General features: G+C 36.7%; 1 protein-coding gene across 6 annotated transcripts in view; it reads right to left on the minus strand.

The window, feature by feature from the left end:
- STIM2 (stromal interaction molecule 2) overlaps window positions 1-15,848 on the minus strand; it is a 70,304-nt gene that overhangs the window by 44,447 nt on the left and 10,009 nt on the right. Inside the window, exon 1 of one of the 6 annotated variants that reach the window (XM_077177644.1) lies at window positions 10,145-10,815. The exons of 3 other annotated variants lie outside the window; for them this stretch is intronic. Coding sequence is in view for 2 of the 3 variants with exons in the window: in XM_077177642.1 (XP_077033757.1) it covers window positions 9,372-9,423 (52 nt within the window). In the remaining variant the exon portion in view is untranslated. Of the gene's footprint in view, window positions 1-4,446; window positions 4,490-9,371; window positions 9,481-10,144; window positions 10,816-15,848 lie in introns of those variants that run through there. 2 more of the 6 variants (XM_077177642.1, XM_077177643.1) reach the window with 2 other exon arrangements.

Raw genomic sequence — 15,848 nt, forward strand, 5'->3', positions numbered from 1 at the left:
CAACACTACAGCAGGAGATGAAGTAACAGCAAACTCAAAAAGATCTGGCCACGACATCTCCCAGAACAGTTTCAAACACCACTGCCAGGAAGCTAACAACATCTCCTTTCTCCAGGGCCCTGCCCATGAGCCTAGAGAAGTGCCATCCCCAGGCATAGCCCACTTGGGCAGCAGTCAGTCCCCATCACAGACAGACACCACAGCCTGGACAGACACCACATCATCTCTACAAACACGCACCAGCAAGCGCAAGGTGTCTGCTAAGTGCACATCTGCCCCAAACACTGCTCTCATTTATGCTGTGCCTTCATTTAAGCTCCAGTTTTTTTGACCCTTTTCCAAAACCCTGGCGGCCAGAACATGCATTAACAACTAAATACACAAGACTATAAAAAAAGCAGCATAACACAATCTGTCCCAAAGCTGACAAACTATGACACTTGGCAACACAAAACCATGTGAGTTTGTGTTTGGGACTGTTTTGCTCTTTAGGGACTTTTAAAAATTTTTATTATTGGCAGATGAGACGACAGCTTTCTGAAGAGAAGAAACAGACAGGCATACTTAAGGAAAGCTCAAAGGAAAGAGCAACAAAGTACAAAGATTTTTTATAATTTAAGACTGTGACAACTGAAGTTATGACCAATTGCAAAAGAATATTCATATACGATCCTTAAAGGTAACCAATGACATTAGGTGATATATAATCTACTCTTCAGGCCTCATTTAAACCCCACTGTATGTTCCTGACACACACTGGGAAAAGTCAAGAAGAAATGAAGGGCAGTGTGCTTTTCCCAGACGATGACACTTTTACTTCTGAGATCCCTTACACACACTTTATGGCATTTACACATATTATTTATTTAAACACAAAATTAAGTGTATAGTTTTGTCATATAAGAATTCAAACACTAACACTGATTTGTGTCTATCATATTTGAAAATACTAATGCATGAAAAATAATATTCCAGGTTTTTTTAACTCTCCTGGACACATACTGCACACAGAGCTGTATCTCTTGCACTGCATTACTGAAGGTGCTATTTGCTCTCCCCACCAGAGCAGTAGGAAAACAGGCACAGAGTCAAACTGCAGCAGACAAGTGTTTCCACTACATTACCTCCTCTTAATGTATCAAGTATCAACACATACAGGCAGTCCATCATTTTCAATATCAAAAAGGAAGCAACTTCCTAAAGCTACAAAGCCATTTGCCCTTCATTAAACATAAACAAAAATAAACCAGAACCATGAAAGATTAATTCTACTTCAATACATTCAATTAGACTCCATTTTCAAAAACCACAGGAAGCTAATTTCACAAGAAATGTGATTCTGCTTCCCACAGAAATACATACAAATAGAACATATAGAAAAAACCCAATTTTAATAAATCAGAATTGTTTTCAAATATGTTGGGGTTTCTGTCTTGTTTTGTTAGGGGTCCTATTGCTGGGCTTTGGCTTTCATAGGCAATAAAATACATTTGAAATTGTTCATTCACATCTCTGAGAAACACATTTGGTAATACTATTTTGCCTTGTAATTTCACTTTGATTTGATCAAATGTAAGGAACATACACACTCCAGGCTTTGTCTCTGTTCTCATGCCCTAAATGCAATACCCTAAAAGCTGGCATCCAGAAAGCAACTATTCCATGTCAGTCACATCTATCAACCAGCACAAATGTTTTAATATTTTCTATACCAATACAGTGACTTGTAGGCTGTAAATCTTTGCTTTAAATCTTTTTCTGTCTGTAACAAATTTTAAGTAATTTTTATGCCAAGTCATCTGCTGGGGGCAGGCAGTGTTTTTCTATTCTGTATTTCCGAAAAATAGTGATTGTAACTGACATGCAGCTGATACCAGAAAATGGGAGCATATTTATGCCTTACTACCCATAACAAAATGCTAAATTCTCTACTTGCTCTACTAAACAACAAAGAAAATAGCCTTCTCCCTTTGTTAACTTAATTTTTTTACTGAAATTTTAATTAACACATATAAGGTAACACTTGGAAAAGTTTCTAGTTACTATAAAAACAGACAAACATAAAAAACCCTCTTCTGGCATTTAATATGTTTGCTGAAGTTCTCTTCATGCAAGTAAAATTTTACTACCAATGTCAAACCAAGGCCATAACATTGCCTCTAAAATATTTTTAAACTTACTCAGTTAACACTATCAAAAAAAAAAAAGAATCAACATTTTTGAAACTAGGAGAATATGCTCAGAAAAATCTCACTCCTATTCAAAAATTCTCTCTAGAGAAATCACACTGGAGACAAAAGAACAGCAGTACTTGCATACATGACAAAGATGAGGCTCTCATGAAAAGAGGGCTCAACTTTGAAAACCAAGGCTTTTATAGTTTACTTCAAGTGGTATCATTGTAAATTGAGAGCTTAGTACACTCTCCATATTGTAAGCAGATGCAGGTTTTCTCACTTCCTTTACCTATGATAACATTACACACAGCCTACACCAGACTATGCTACTGACCCAGGTTCCTACTAGCTTAGTAATCATCAATTAGGTTCTCAATTTGTCCTTATTTTCTTCTTTAAAATTTAAATTTGGTATTCTTAAGATTTGTTTAAAGGAGAAAGTGCCAAGGCATTAAAGGAAAAATCTTCCATCCAGGCATGTCAGAAATTCAATTTGAAATCTTTCTTTTAAACCAAGTCTATAAATTTACTTCTCTTCAGCATTTAGGAGCTGGCCAAATTATGTGTTCCTGCAATGGTGACATTCCACAAGTTTGTCAAAGCAAAAGTTTGACATTTAGTGGTCCCTTTTCAATCAGCATCTATCATCTCTTTGCAAAGGCAGATCCCACAGTAACAACTGTGTCATCATCATTTCCTCCCCTACCCCCTGACACTGAGGGCTCCAATTCGCAAATGAAAATAAAAATGTCATCTTTATTTATGAAATCTTGTATCCTCACCCTGTTTTCTTAGAATGCTCCTAGGAAGCACTCTGTACTAAAGAAGTTGCTGACCTAGCACATTTACATCCCAAAGCATGAAGTAAATTAGAACAGAACAAGAAACAAGGTAAGGTGAAGAAACCCTTGGAAAGTCCTGATCAAATCCCAGAGAGGATTATCTCTGCACAAGTTCTACTTCCTTTCAACATGTATCTTGTGTCAATAGTAAAGAATGTCTGTATTCATTCATGCATACAAATAAACCTCTCCTAAGCAATGCCTTGGCAAAATCTGTATGTTTTTACCATCACATCAGTTAGAACCAATACATTGAATATAATGAAGAGAGACGAGTTTCAGTGGAACTTAAGGCATGCTAAGAGAACAGGGTGCCAAGAATTGGTATGCCTGTAGAAGCCCAGAGCTTAAAAACAGGGCAATAACCATCCAGAAGAAAGAACTCATCTCAACAAGAACAGGCATGTTCATTCCAGAATGAGAATCTCTGTAAAGCTACACTACATTGTATGAAATTGCTTTGTATCTTGCAGTTCTTAAAGAACTACTTTTTACACAAGGAAACATTTAGTATGCACAACCTTATAAAGGCAAAAAACTAAAAATCTACCTGCATGGCCATGTGTAGCCCCAAATAAATGGCAACCCATACTTTTAAGTGAGATATATTACAAAAGTCTACACATTTGTCCCACAGCTAGAGCAAAGAAACTCTCTGACACTGCTAGTCTTCTAAAGTTCCAGTAAAATTCCACATTGTTTTGGTAAGAAGCCTCACCTTTCCTTTCAGTGATTTATAGAGACATCTGAGATTCTCTGGGGATTAATACATTCAAACAAGTTTTATATGGCTTTATGGCATTTACCAAGTTTTAAAACATCTTGTGAAGAATTTTCATGTGCAGAAGGAGAATGGAAGACAGGCTTTTTCCAAAATGTTTTTACAAGACAAAAAAGTAATTAATGAAAATGTGTTACATAAGTTACTGCACTACAACTGCAGTCATGATCAAAAATAAGATGCAAGATGCTGTTAGCTAAGTTGCAGTCAAAAGCAGAGGGAAGGGAAAGAGAAGAGTATGGAAATAGTAGAAAAAGAGACAATATAGTAAACCATCAATTTCATTGATCTATTTAAGAGCAGTGTAACAAAAGCATCTTACAAAAAACATTCAGTGTATTGCAAAAATTATTTGCAACCCTAGATAACCTTCGACTTTATCCATATTTTGGCTGGAAAGCTGTAGAAAATATTCCATATATGAAGTGAAATTAATATGCGGAATTTATGCAACCAATAACACCCTGAAAAAACCAAATCCATCCCAATAGAGTTCAGTTCTTAAACTCAAAGAAGTTCTACCTTCATATGAAAAATACTGAGCTCACAGTTCATTTGTTTGTAGCTACCTAAGCAACACCTTACAGAAGGTGCAAACCCTGAAGCAAATTCAGGATTTGCACAGAACACCCAAAAGAATTCCAACCTTTTGTGAACAGCATCAGCTGTTCCATGGAACTGCACACAGAGCTGGGGCATTGCCTAAAGGTAGGCTTGGATGCAATCCATCAATCAGAACCTTGTCTCTCACACTTGCCAGGAGTAGCTTACCTAGCAAGCAGAGTAAAACTATTAACATACTTAAGTAACAGTACTCAATCAGTCTCAAGTAACAAACAGAGAAATCAATGCAACAAACATTGCTTAAGTTTACTAAATGTACTGGTGTAAACAATTGCAAGATTCATTGGGCTTTTAAATCTACAGGTTTTGAGAATATAGAAGTCAGGAGACAATATGAATTATGGCAGAAAAATTTAATCTCTGTCCTAACAGCTTCTTTGTTCTTCTTTTTTTTCCCCAAGAAGTGTAATTATTTCAACAGAAAAACAAAAACAAACTTACATTTGGGGTACAACAAGTAGGTTACAATGAACAAACTTAAACACTTGTGTTCTTTAAATTCCCTTGTTTGACACAAGACCACATGGTTAATGATTTACTGGTCCCTTACAAAGGCTTATGTGTTGTAGTAAAACCTGATTAATAAAATTCTTTTAGCTTGGCAATTGAAATAAATATTACACGACTATTAAAAGCCAAAGACAACTGCAAGAGCACTAGACTTGGGCAAAAATTAAGTATATACTGCTCCAAGTGCAGATAACCAAAAATTTACAGAAACCATCAAACAAGTGAAAACATAAAACCCCATAACTTTAATAAAAAGAAAGTTGAGACTCAAGTACAATTTTTCAAATTGCAATAAAATTTTGCAAATACATGCAGAGACAATAAAAAATCTACTTTACTAAAAATGCAACCTATGATGTTACTAAAGCATTGCCTGTAAATTAATCATTCCTTTTGCCATCATTTATGTGTGCCCTTCCAGGCCAAACAAGAATAGGCAATTCCACAAATGCAGACCAGTGAGGTGACAAATGAAATAACTAGCTCCATAACATGAATTTTCACAGCTTTTTACTCTAAAAACTAGTATTCCTTTTATTCTAAAAACAAGTAACAACTAATTCCTGCCTACTCTCTAGCATATGCAACTTCATATACCTTTAAAAAAATCTCCTTTAATAAATACAAGCACATGCTTTTCTTACCTTAAAGGGCTTTCTACCTGCAGACCTATTTGAAATGGCTCCAAAAAAGAGAGCAAGAGGGTAAGGACTTTCATGAAAGGAGATATTTTATATGCTTTAACATCCACTTGCACTTTTCAAATTAGATCAGCATTCGTTAGAATTGTATATTTCTACATATGCACAAAAAATAGTACACACATGAGCACAAATAAGAGCTCATAAATAAAAGATACTTGAGGAAACAAAACACAAGCAACTACAGAAAATTAAAATGAAGACAAGTAGGACTTTAGCCCCATTTTTCACACAGACATCTTGATACAAATGGGATCTGAAGATTTGTATGTTCTCGCAATATTTTATTTTTATTCCCATATGTATTGCTACATAATAAACCACATCCATATATGCCAAGTTCATATAACAATACCTGAGCACAGGCCCATTGACCTACATATGAAAAACACCTGCAGTGGCCCAGGAATCCAGAAGGGAGGAGGAGCTTTTGAGAACAGTTTTCTACCTTGTTGAAAATAAGCCAGATGGCAACTTAAAACAGACTTGGGCAACAGTTTCATGGTACATTTATCCTTCAAAAAATGCCAGTTAGAATTAGTCCAGTGATCCCTATTATCTTGATCTAAACCTAAGAGTGCCATCTGCATGCTGCTCTGCCTGCCCACTGTACACCAGTCTGCTTAATCTGTTCCTGCAGTGTAGCAAATTACCCACCCACATGAAGAGGTGGCTGATAAAGCCACACCTCAGAGAGGCTTCAAGCAGAAACAAGGAAATCAGGTCAAACATACAGCCATGCCTGCTGCACTGTGTCTTTCTGCCACCTCTGAGACTCCAAAGTAACTCAAAAACCTCTCTCTTCTCAGGAGCATCGTCCCAACTCCGACCAGAGCTCCCCTGCCCAGCTTGCACAAGCACAAAGCAGGAGAACAAACTGCAGCACAAGCTGAAGCTGCAGCCTTTGGTGCCTCATTAACTAATCAGGAAGATAACAGAAAGATGATTTCATAAGTCAGTTTTGAGTTTTTCTGTATGGGTGCAAATATTTAACTCAGCTTGCACATGCCTCAAGCAGGATTTGCAAAAACATAATCACCAGCCTGTGGTTTTGCACACTCAGTTCACAGCCAGGAAAATACTTTCCCTTCTGTTAGGGGACAATAGAGAGACAAGAAATGTGTTGAAACTAAAGGAAATAATACCTCCATAATTACATATTCAACTGGAGATACAGTAATTCACTAGAATCTAAGCAACATTACCGAAGAAGGTTTGTGCATAAATATGCATAATACATAAATAAAATGTTTCTTCTTAATAAGACTTACCCCCCAAAAAATGTGATATCATTCATCATTTGATATGTGAAATGTTTTAGAAGAAATCAGGAAAATTTTGCCTTGTTTGGATCCACAGGAATGCTTGGTCACACAGAGCCAACAGATTCCTGACACAATGTCCTCCAATTGTTTGCTATTTAACATCACATGTTTACCAAAGATGGGAAAATTACTCCTCCCTGTAACAGGCCTTCTTAACTCAGCCTACCAGAGCACATTGGGTTTTCTCTTTCCTCATCAATATAATATTGCATAAATATGTTCTAGGAGAAAAACAGCTGCATTCAATTCTGTCTGAAAAACACTGACTTTGTTTCTTAAAGCTAGTATTTTACCTGTAGACAAATTCAACAGCAGTAGATCATACAAAATCCTTTTCATAAGCTGTTGTACTCAACAGAAGAGACATGTAAAACCAAACAAAAGACAATCTTCAGAGACAGGATACAAATGCATCAGAGAAATATTGAACACAATGTATGAAGCACTTCTTTTGTACTCAGAGGCTTACAACCACTTTATGCCTGAAACAAACACTGACTTCCTTTTTTCCTGCTGGAGAGCTACAAGTTCAGTTGCAGAAATGACACTGAGCATAACAATCTTCTTCCTTCCTACTGAATTTTGCTGTTGGTAAAGGAAAACATGTTAGCAGAAAACACCATCTATGACAATCTGCAGAGAAATCCAAGTCTGAGCTGCAGAGGGAGATGTGGAGGGGAAGAGGCAGAACAGCTGACCATTGCTGACTGGCACACTAAGTCACCTGAGGTAATTAAACATATTGGAATGTTTTTGAGAACTTCTTACCAAAAAGATTGCTAATTGGTGTTAACTCCATTAAATTGTTTGCTTAATAAGCAGCTATTAAAAGTTGCTAAACAGAGAAAAGCAGAAGTAATTAAACCTTCTTTGCTTGAGTACTGCATACTGCTCTGCTCATCTCTAAACAGAATCAGCATAATTTCAAAGAAAGAAAGGGGAAGTCTTCATAAGCAAAAAAAAAGAACAGGATAGAAAACAAAGTGAAGAAAAACAAACCAAAAGCATATAAAGGATAACAAAGTGAAAGGAAACAAATCAAAAGCATACAACAGAAAATAAAGTTATTCTCCAATTGACAGTATTTTGAAAAGCTACTAGCCAAAAAAAGATACAAACTAGATACAAACTGTCTTTGCATAAATGCCTTAATACACAGTTACGATTAGGAATTCTATTGATCATCATGTCCAAGACACCAAGATTCTTCCAAATGAGATCTCCATGATGGAACATAAAGCCATGTTTATATTGGGTAAGATAAAAATCAAGCAGTCTGGAATATATCTTCACAGTTCAGGACACAAGGCAATTAGTAATTGTTTTTTGTTAGGAAGAATTATATTAAATTGCTGTGCACTAGACTTCTTGCAATACCCTTCTCAAGCCCCAGGCAGATGGTTATTTCAAGATATTAGATAAGCTATTTATTTTCTGAATTTGTAAGGTAATGACTAGGCTGTTAAACAAGATTTTAATCAGTTACTCATGGACCAGTGCAGGAGGGAAATCACACAATAACATGCCAAAAATCCTATTTGTGAATAGCATCAGTTTTTGTCTGACAGAGCAGTCTCTGGAAAAAATACAACTCCCTAAAGAGTTACACATTACACCAGCATGGATAATAACCATGGCTTTTTGCTTACAAAAGCAGACACCCAATGTTTTAGTTAGAGTTTATCCCACAGGAATTGAATTCTCTGTCTTATCAGGAAGTGAAATTTTAGCAATGTGCTTCTGAATAAGAGATGACAGTGATAGATGCTCAGCAGAAATGCAAGTTAATTCTTTTATGAAAGCAGTAAAAATAGTGCCCAAGACCACTTTGTTCTGAATACAGTATTTTGATAGTCTGTGAAGATCCACAGTTACATCCAAAATTTGATTCCACTAATTAATTTCTTTAAAATGGGTTAGGAGAAGAATATGATTCATGCATTCTCCTTGTCTGTTATCCAAGTCTTTGGAAGAAAACAAATAATTGTAAGTAAGGCTAAATCATGTACAACAAAGTGAAAAACCTTTGGGATTTGTTGCGGCATATTTTCAGTACTACTGACTTTTGGACAATCTGTTCTCATGTGTACACTAAAACAAATTCTGCTAAACCAGGTTTTTTAAAAAAGTAAACCTACTCCAAACACAAAGGTGCTTTGTCAGTGAATTAGCTAAGAACTTCCAGGCACGTAACAAAAGTATGCAAGAATATGCTGTGAGTGGAATAAAAAATACACAATGTAACCTGTCAGGCACCCTCAGAGTGGAAAATTTCAAAATCACCATATTTCTCCTATAAAAATAAACAACATAATTAAAGATGTTTCTTAATTTAGCAAGTCTGTTTAGCTTTGTAATTGTTTCTTCTACAGTTATAAAATTTATACAGCTAAAAAGTATTATTTACTTACATGAACAAATACACCAAAAGAATGGGAGACAAGGAATAATCCAAAGCAACATTTCACAGCTTCCTGACTTGTTTACTGCTGGGAACTGTGTATGCAACCCCTCAACCCTACATGAAACCAATCTGTCACCTCTATGTCTTTAGGATAGCATGCCATTAATGGCCAGGGGTTTCTTTCCTAAAAAAATGCAAAAATAACTCAATTTTTTTTACAATGGAACAGCATGGACAATCTTTGCTATCCTCCTGTCACAGAGTTTTCCCAACCCACCCTTACTCCACTGGCAACTTTTACTAATTTGCTCTGCCCGTGTTCAGTCAGTCTCTCTCCTGCTGACATTCATTAGGCCAGACTGGCACCCTCTCTCCTTAGTTACTCTCTTCTTTCTACAATCTGGTTGGGCACCAGTGACAGCTATTTGGGACATCACATACTGCAGCAAGCAGGAGCATGGAGAGAATGGAAGAGTTAAAACTTTGACATAACTTTTGCTGAAAGCTGACTATGATAGTTTTAATTATGGAATATTTCATATCTATGGAACATTCAATTATTTACTAGCATCACTATTCACAAGCAAGGTCCCAGTTCAGGGATATTAACACTGCCACATTGCATAAAACAGTCTTTTTGCACATATTCAATGATACAGGCATTCAATAATTGGGCAGAAATTACAAAAAGTTAAAATAAATTCAGACAGTAATACAGCCTTAACTAATCTAAATGGCTGTGCATTGTATTTATTAAGAACAGATCTCTCAAGTACTCACCCTCGCATCATTTATCCTCTATCGGAACCAAACTACTTTATAAACAATATAAAAGGAAAATCTGCACAGAAATCTACTTCTGGAATTTTTTTAACCCATTGCTTAGCAAGATCCATTGGACATTCAACTGAGGAAAAGACCAAAAATGAAGGTAATGTTAGATAGGCATCCAAAGCCAGAGTCTTCCCCACACAAAACCAAAAAATTTTAAAAATTACATGACAAAGTAAGTAATTCTATATTAGAAAAATCATTACTTCTAAAAATATTTAGTTCTTAAAAGATTTGCATATAAAGAGCTGCCCGGAAGATTTCTAGAAGCCCTAATTACATGAAACACATTTGCTGTGCTCAGAATTACAGTGCAGAACTTAGGAATAAATGTTCATCTATTACAACTTGCATTAATCAGAGATAACAGACAAGAGTTCCTGCAGATCCCAACATTAGTCCAAAAAAGTGAACAGCCACTCAGGAGAATCCTGTCAGATATTCCCAACAACTTCTAAAAGATCCTCAAACACGGGACAACTGTAGCCTCCTAACAAGCTGCAAATTATGTTCCCAAAAATTCCTGAAGATTCTGGGTTTTCTGTGTCTCTCTGATATCTTTCAAAGACAAGTCTATGCCACCAGAAAAAAAGGCACTGCCCACAACTCTCATCCTTCTGACTGGAAAAAGAAATGAGCACTAATAAGGCAGTCAGAGCAACTCCAGGGCTGTGGTAGCTTCAAAGCAGAGTAGGCAGCCCAGCACCGCGCTGTGACTAAACCAATCACAGCTGCACGATGCTCAACGATTGTGGGCGAGCACATCACCATTTCTAATTTAGCACAACATTCTGCTGGGAAGTACAAAGTGTAACTTTAAGCTCCCTGATGCAATTAATGCAGAGGTGGAATTGTTCTTCCTTTTTTCCAAAGCTCTGCTTCAGTCTTATCTACTAAGAGAACCATGTTGGCTGATGGCAGTCTACTCCTTACTTCTGACACTCTTTATGAACATAGGCTGAAGGTTCTAAAACCAGCTGTGCACCTTATATGCTCCCCCAAAAAAAGATCTACTAAAGCAGTGAAATTCTTTCTGGAATCTTCATGGCATTTTCAGTTATGTACTCTTGCACCCAGCATTTTACAAGACCTACACAACTCCTGCATCAAAAGTTCAGCATTAGAGAAATGCTGTCTTTACCTTTTCAGTATTCCTGTTCTGGTCTTAGCTTGGAGCAAAAAATAAATGGTAAACCAAAGTAATTGAGAAGGCCTGTTATGGATGCTTGAGGTACACAATCAGGACATATAAAATATGTACAGGATTTGATGTTGGGGTGAAGAAGGCAAGGAAGACACATGCAACAGATAAGACATTTTAAAAAGAATTTACCAAATATTTTAGGAAACATTACATCCTAAAAAATTCCATTGCATTGCAACTCAGATGAAGTTTGTAAAACAGTTCAAAAGCTGAAGTGAATTCAAGCATTGATCTTCTCTAGGAAATAAACCATCTACTAGGAAATTTCAAACCTCCTGAAAGTAATAAGTTATTGCTAACAAGGCTATCAAAGATGAGGAGAAGGCATTAACATCACTCCCCTTTCTTTGAGTAACATTAACTATAACTTCTTAGGTAGTATTACTGATTGGCTGAAACCTTATCCTGCAACATTTCCAAACTAAATAACAGAGGAAACAAAACTTAAGTGCACTTAGTAAGCATTGCAAACATAAATATCAAAATAATTATTCATTTGGTAGCATTCAAAAAACTTAACGGTGTTAAAGAAATATGGCAAAAATCCCTGACTCAAAAACATTTAAGTTTACATATAAACATATATCCTTAAACAGAATAAAACACTGCTTTTAGAAGAGTTCTCATATAAAGCCAAGTGAGCAATATTTTTCCCCTGTTTCTGAAGTAAGGGTCATCTTCACACTCAACAGAAATCTGACACAGTGAGCAGACTTAGTGGCAAGGTCCATATGCCCAAACAGCATTTCCTGTATCACAACAAAATAATTTTAGTCTATTACAGAAGAAGCCCAAATACTGACACCTCAAAAGACCTGAAATTAACCCTACGCCTAAAATTTCTGGTCAGTAACACTGTGGGTATGCACTTCAACACCTCTGGGCCCTATGAACTCAACGATGTCAAACGACAAATTACAATAATACAACTAGGTGAAGCAGGAAACTGCACAGCAAATGACACGCAAATATGATTTTCCAACCACATCTTGAAGTTTGCATGGTATGAAACACCAGCTCCCAAATGATGCTGCATTCTCAAAGCCCAGGATAACAACAATAACCTTGGGCATGAGCAACAGCCATTCAGAAAAGCCAAGAAGGAAGCAGGCTCACTGCTGGATATTTCCAGTGTGAGAAGCAGCAGCTGCTACTGGTCTGGCTGCTTTCCTCTGCTCTGCACCCTGCACCCCACCAGTAACCACCACGAGGCTTCACCCAGCATTGCAAAAACAAAGTTTTCTGCCTGCCCTGCCAAATGCAAATCATTATTTCCCTATTTCCTCTAAAAGGAACAACAACCAAGAGAAACTGGAGGATGCCCGAAAGCCACCCTTTGGATGATAACACAAATATAAAAATAACAAAAATAAAATATCATTTCTGATAGAAGTATTTAACCCATATTCAGATATTTAGGTATACCTATTGTCTTTAAAATCTTCTAGGTTAGGAATGAAATATTGAAGTTACTTTCATTACAATTAAACCTCAACCATTTCAGTTACTAACAGAAAAGTACAATCTGTTAAAATCAAGGGATTTTGCCTATTTAACAAACAAGCTAGCTTCAGCTTGTACTTTGAAGTATTTTCTGTTTAACAGCAGTCTGAAATAGAAGTAGCAAGTTTCAAAATATCCTAGACTATCAGTTGAGGCTACTTCATAAAATAGGTGAACATGTCAAAGACAACGGCTCATTATTCATGCAAATATTACAGGCTACTTAAAACTCTCTATAAGAACAGCATTTACCTTGCCCTAGCACTGCAATACACTAAGAACTTCATTATTGCTGTTGGCATCTGTACTTGACACCAGCATGAACATCATAATTCCCCCTTTACTACTCTTAACTTACACCCAGCTCACATACTAACACTAACAAAAGACTCAGGAACTATCCCCTCCATTAGGTATCAAACAACCTGGGGTTAAGCAGAATACTTTAGGGAAATTCCTTATATGCTTTAGCTCCACACAACACAAACTGTTCTGTGGTCAGGTGCTGAGGTCAAATTCACTACCTAGCCAAACAAAAGGAGCTTTGAAACACCCAATCAGTATGGCAGCCTCTGAGCTGATCCTAGGACATAAGAAGATGTTGTTTTCCATAGAGGTTTACCACTGATTTTTCCAATTCTCATCTGTGTGCAAAAGGCAACAAAGAATTTCATATTTAAGTCAGTCTTCCTCAAAATTCTGAATGCAAAACTTGCTAAGGTCTGTCCTGATAGTTAAATACAAGCTCCTTTCCAGCTTCTTACAAGTCTCTTACTACATATTTCCAATTAACTTAAAAGAATTAAGCTTGTCCTTTATGATCATTCTAACTACGGCACAGACCTGGAAAAGCAAACACAATTTTCACTCCTTTAAACATCATATTTCCCTTAATTTCTATGTGCAACAAGTCCTTGTAACTAGCAGAGTGTTTCACTTCCACTTTCATTTTAGTTGTGTACACCAACAAAATTTTGAAGAAGGCAAACTGAACTAGACACATTCATGAAACATTTCTACAGTCAGTTTCCAGAGCAGAACACAAGACCAGATAGTTTCACTTCAAGTATCCACAATCATACAAGAAGCAGTGAAACAATTCTCCTCTTTCCAAGAACCTTTATAAACCTTTGGGGGCAGGGCAGGTGGTGGACTGAATAAAAAAAATACAAGAGGCCACGAAGTCTGAGAAGTTAGTTATGTTCCCTCAGTATCCTACAAATAAGAATGGCCTGGTAGTAACTACAGAGCAAATGCCCATTTTCTGAACCAATTTGGATGAATTATCTTCCAAAATTAGATGACCAACCTGCAAAATCTTCACTATCACCTAAAACCCTACAGCTGCCAAAAATCTCCACTCACGGTCACACCTGAAAGCAAAAGACCAAAGACAGACAGCAAGCCACAATATCTGGTCTTTAAGCAGTTACACTATTACTGAACTCTGACAACTCTGTATATACAGTTGGTATGCTTATTCTCTGCCTAAAGTCTTCTCAAACACTTCACAGACCCTAAAAATACAGTAGCAAACAACAAATTATCAGAATTAAGGAAGCACTTCTTAAGACATTTCTACTAAAGCATAAAGAACATCTATTCAAATGAACAATCAACTACTACATTCATATTTAAATAATAAAAACAATAATTTGGGCAACAAGAAAATGCTGTCTTGTTCTTTGGCTTTTATAAGAATGTTACTGTGCTGCTGACACCCTTTTGAGTACAGAAAACTAAGTATGAACTAAGTAAGAAAATCAAAACCAAAAAAGTCATTGTAATTTTGCTAACTTCTGCCAGGAAAGAAATTTCAGTGTTAGGAGACTGAAAACCAATACAAATCAACAGCAGAAACACAGTTCAATAAAATCAATTTTAAAAGTAAGTCAATGCCAGCAAAAATTTTGCTAGTTAGTCCTCAAACTGAAAACACCAAATTAGTTACACCTCCCAAAACCTAACCACCTAAATTATGATGCAGCTTACTGCAACATTATAACATTCTCCTTTAAGTACTCTACCCTTAGTCTTTCTTCTTGAGCAATCACTTTAAACATTTGCACAAAAGAAAAATCAAAAGCTAATGGAAATGGCAACTATACTGTCAAATTGTTTTGTCTCAAACAACACAATCATACCTGCAATTTCACAGAAGATTAGCAAAAACATATGAAATAGCCACTCTTACTCCAAGGTGTCCACCCAACTCAATCTTGCCAAGGACTATCTAGCAGCAAATGATGCAGTACAGAGAGTGATAGCAACAACAATTTTTCCCCAAAACAACACATTTTTCTTTTATAAAACAGTCCACTGTAATGAGACTTCTAGTTCAACTGTACCTGTTCATGCAGACATGTTCTCCCACTTCACCCTGGAAACTGGGAAGCAGGGCAGAGATTTATCTATTTTCAAACATTCTGCTGATTTTACAATTAATGCCTCCAGGTCTCACAGCATGAAAATAAGTAGCTGTTTTCTTCTAGTTGCCTGCTTTATAATACTCATTATTTCAAAAAAGGGCCACCACACACTTGCTACCTCCCTCCTAAGACTTGAAACCCATTTGGCCATCACAGTGCTTTTCCATCCCTCCCTCCACCTTCCTGGCCTTCCTTGCTTCCAGCCCAGTGTTCATTCAACCTTTGCTTAGCTAATTGCAGTGTATTATTCCAGCAAAAAATGGGCCCAACAGTTAAATTGCTCAGCATGAGGAAGAAGACATGCTGAAGGCCTAAACTTTAGCTTCTGAAGAAGAATGGCCACAGGGCAGGTCTTTTAACACCAAGGAGTCCTACTAGCTTATCTTACACAAAAATATGTATATAAAAGCACTGGCAAGCTTGATTCAAGTATCTTAGCTCAGCTGGTTAGAGCATGGCTCTAGTAACACCAAGGATGTGGGTTTAGTCACAGGATGGGTCATTTACTTAGGGGCAG

Source organism: Agelaius phoeniceus, chromosome 4 (genome assembly GCF_051311805.1).
Source record: "Agelaius phoeniceus isolate bAgePho1 chromosome 4, bAgePho1.hap1, whole genome shotgun sequence".
NCBI lineage: Eukaryota > Metazoa > Chordata > Aves > Passeriformes > Icteridae > Agelaius > Agelaius phoeniceus.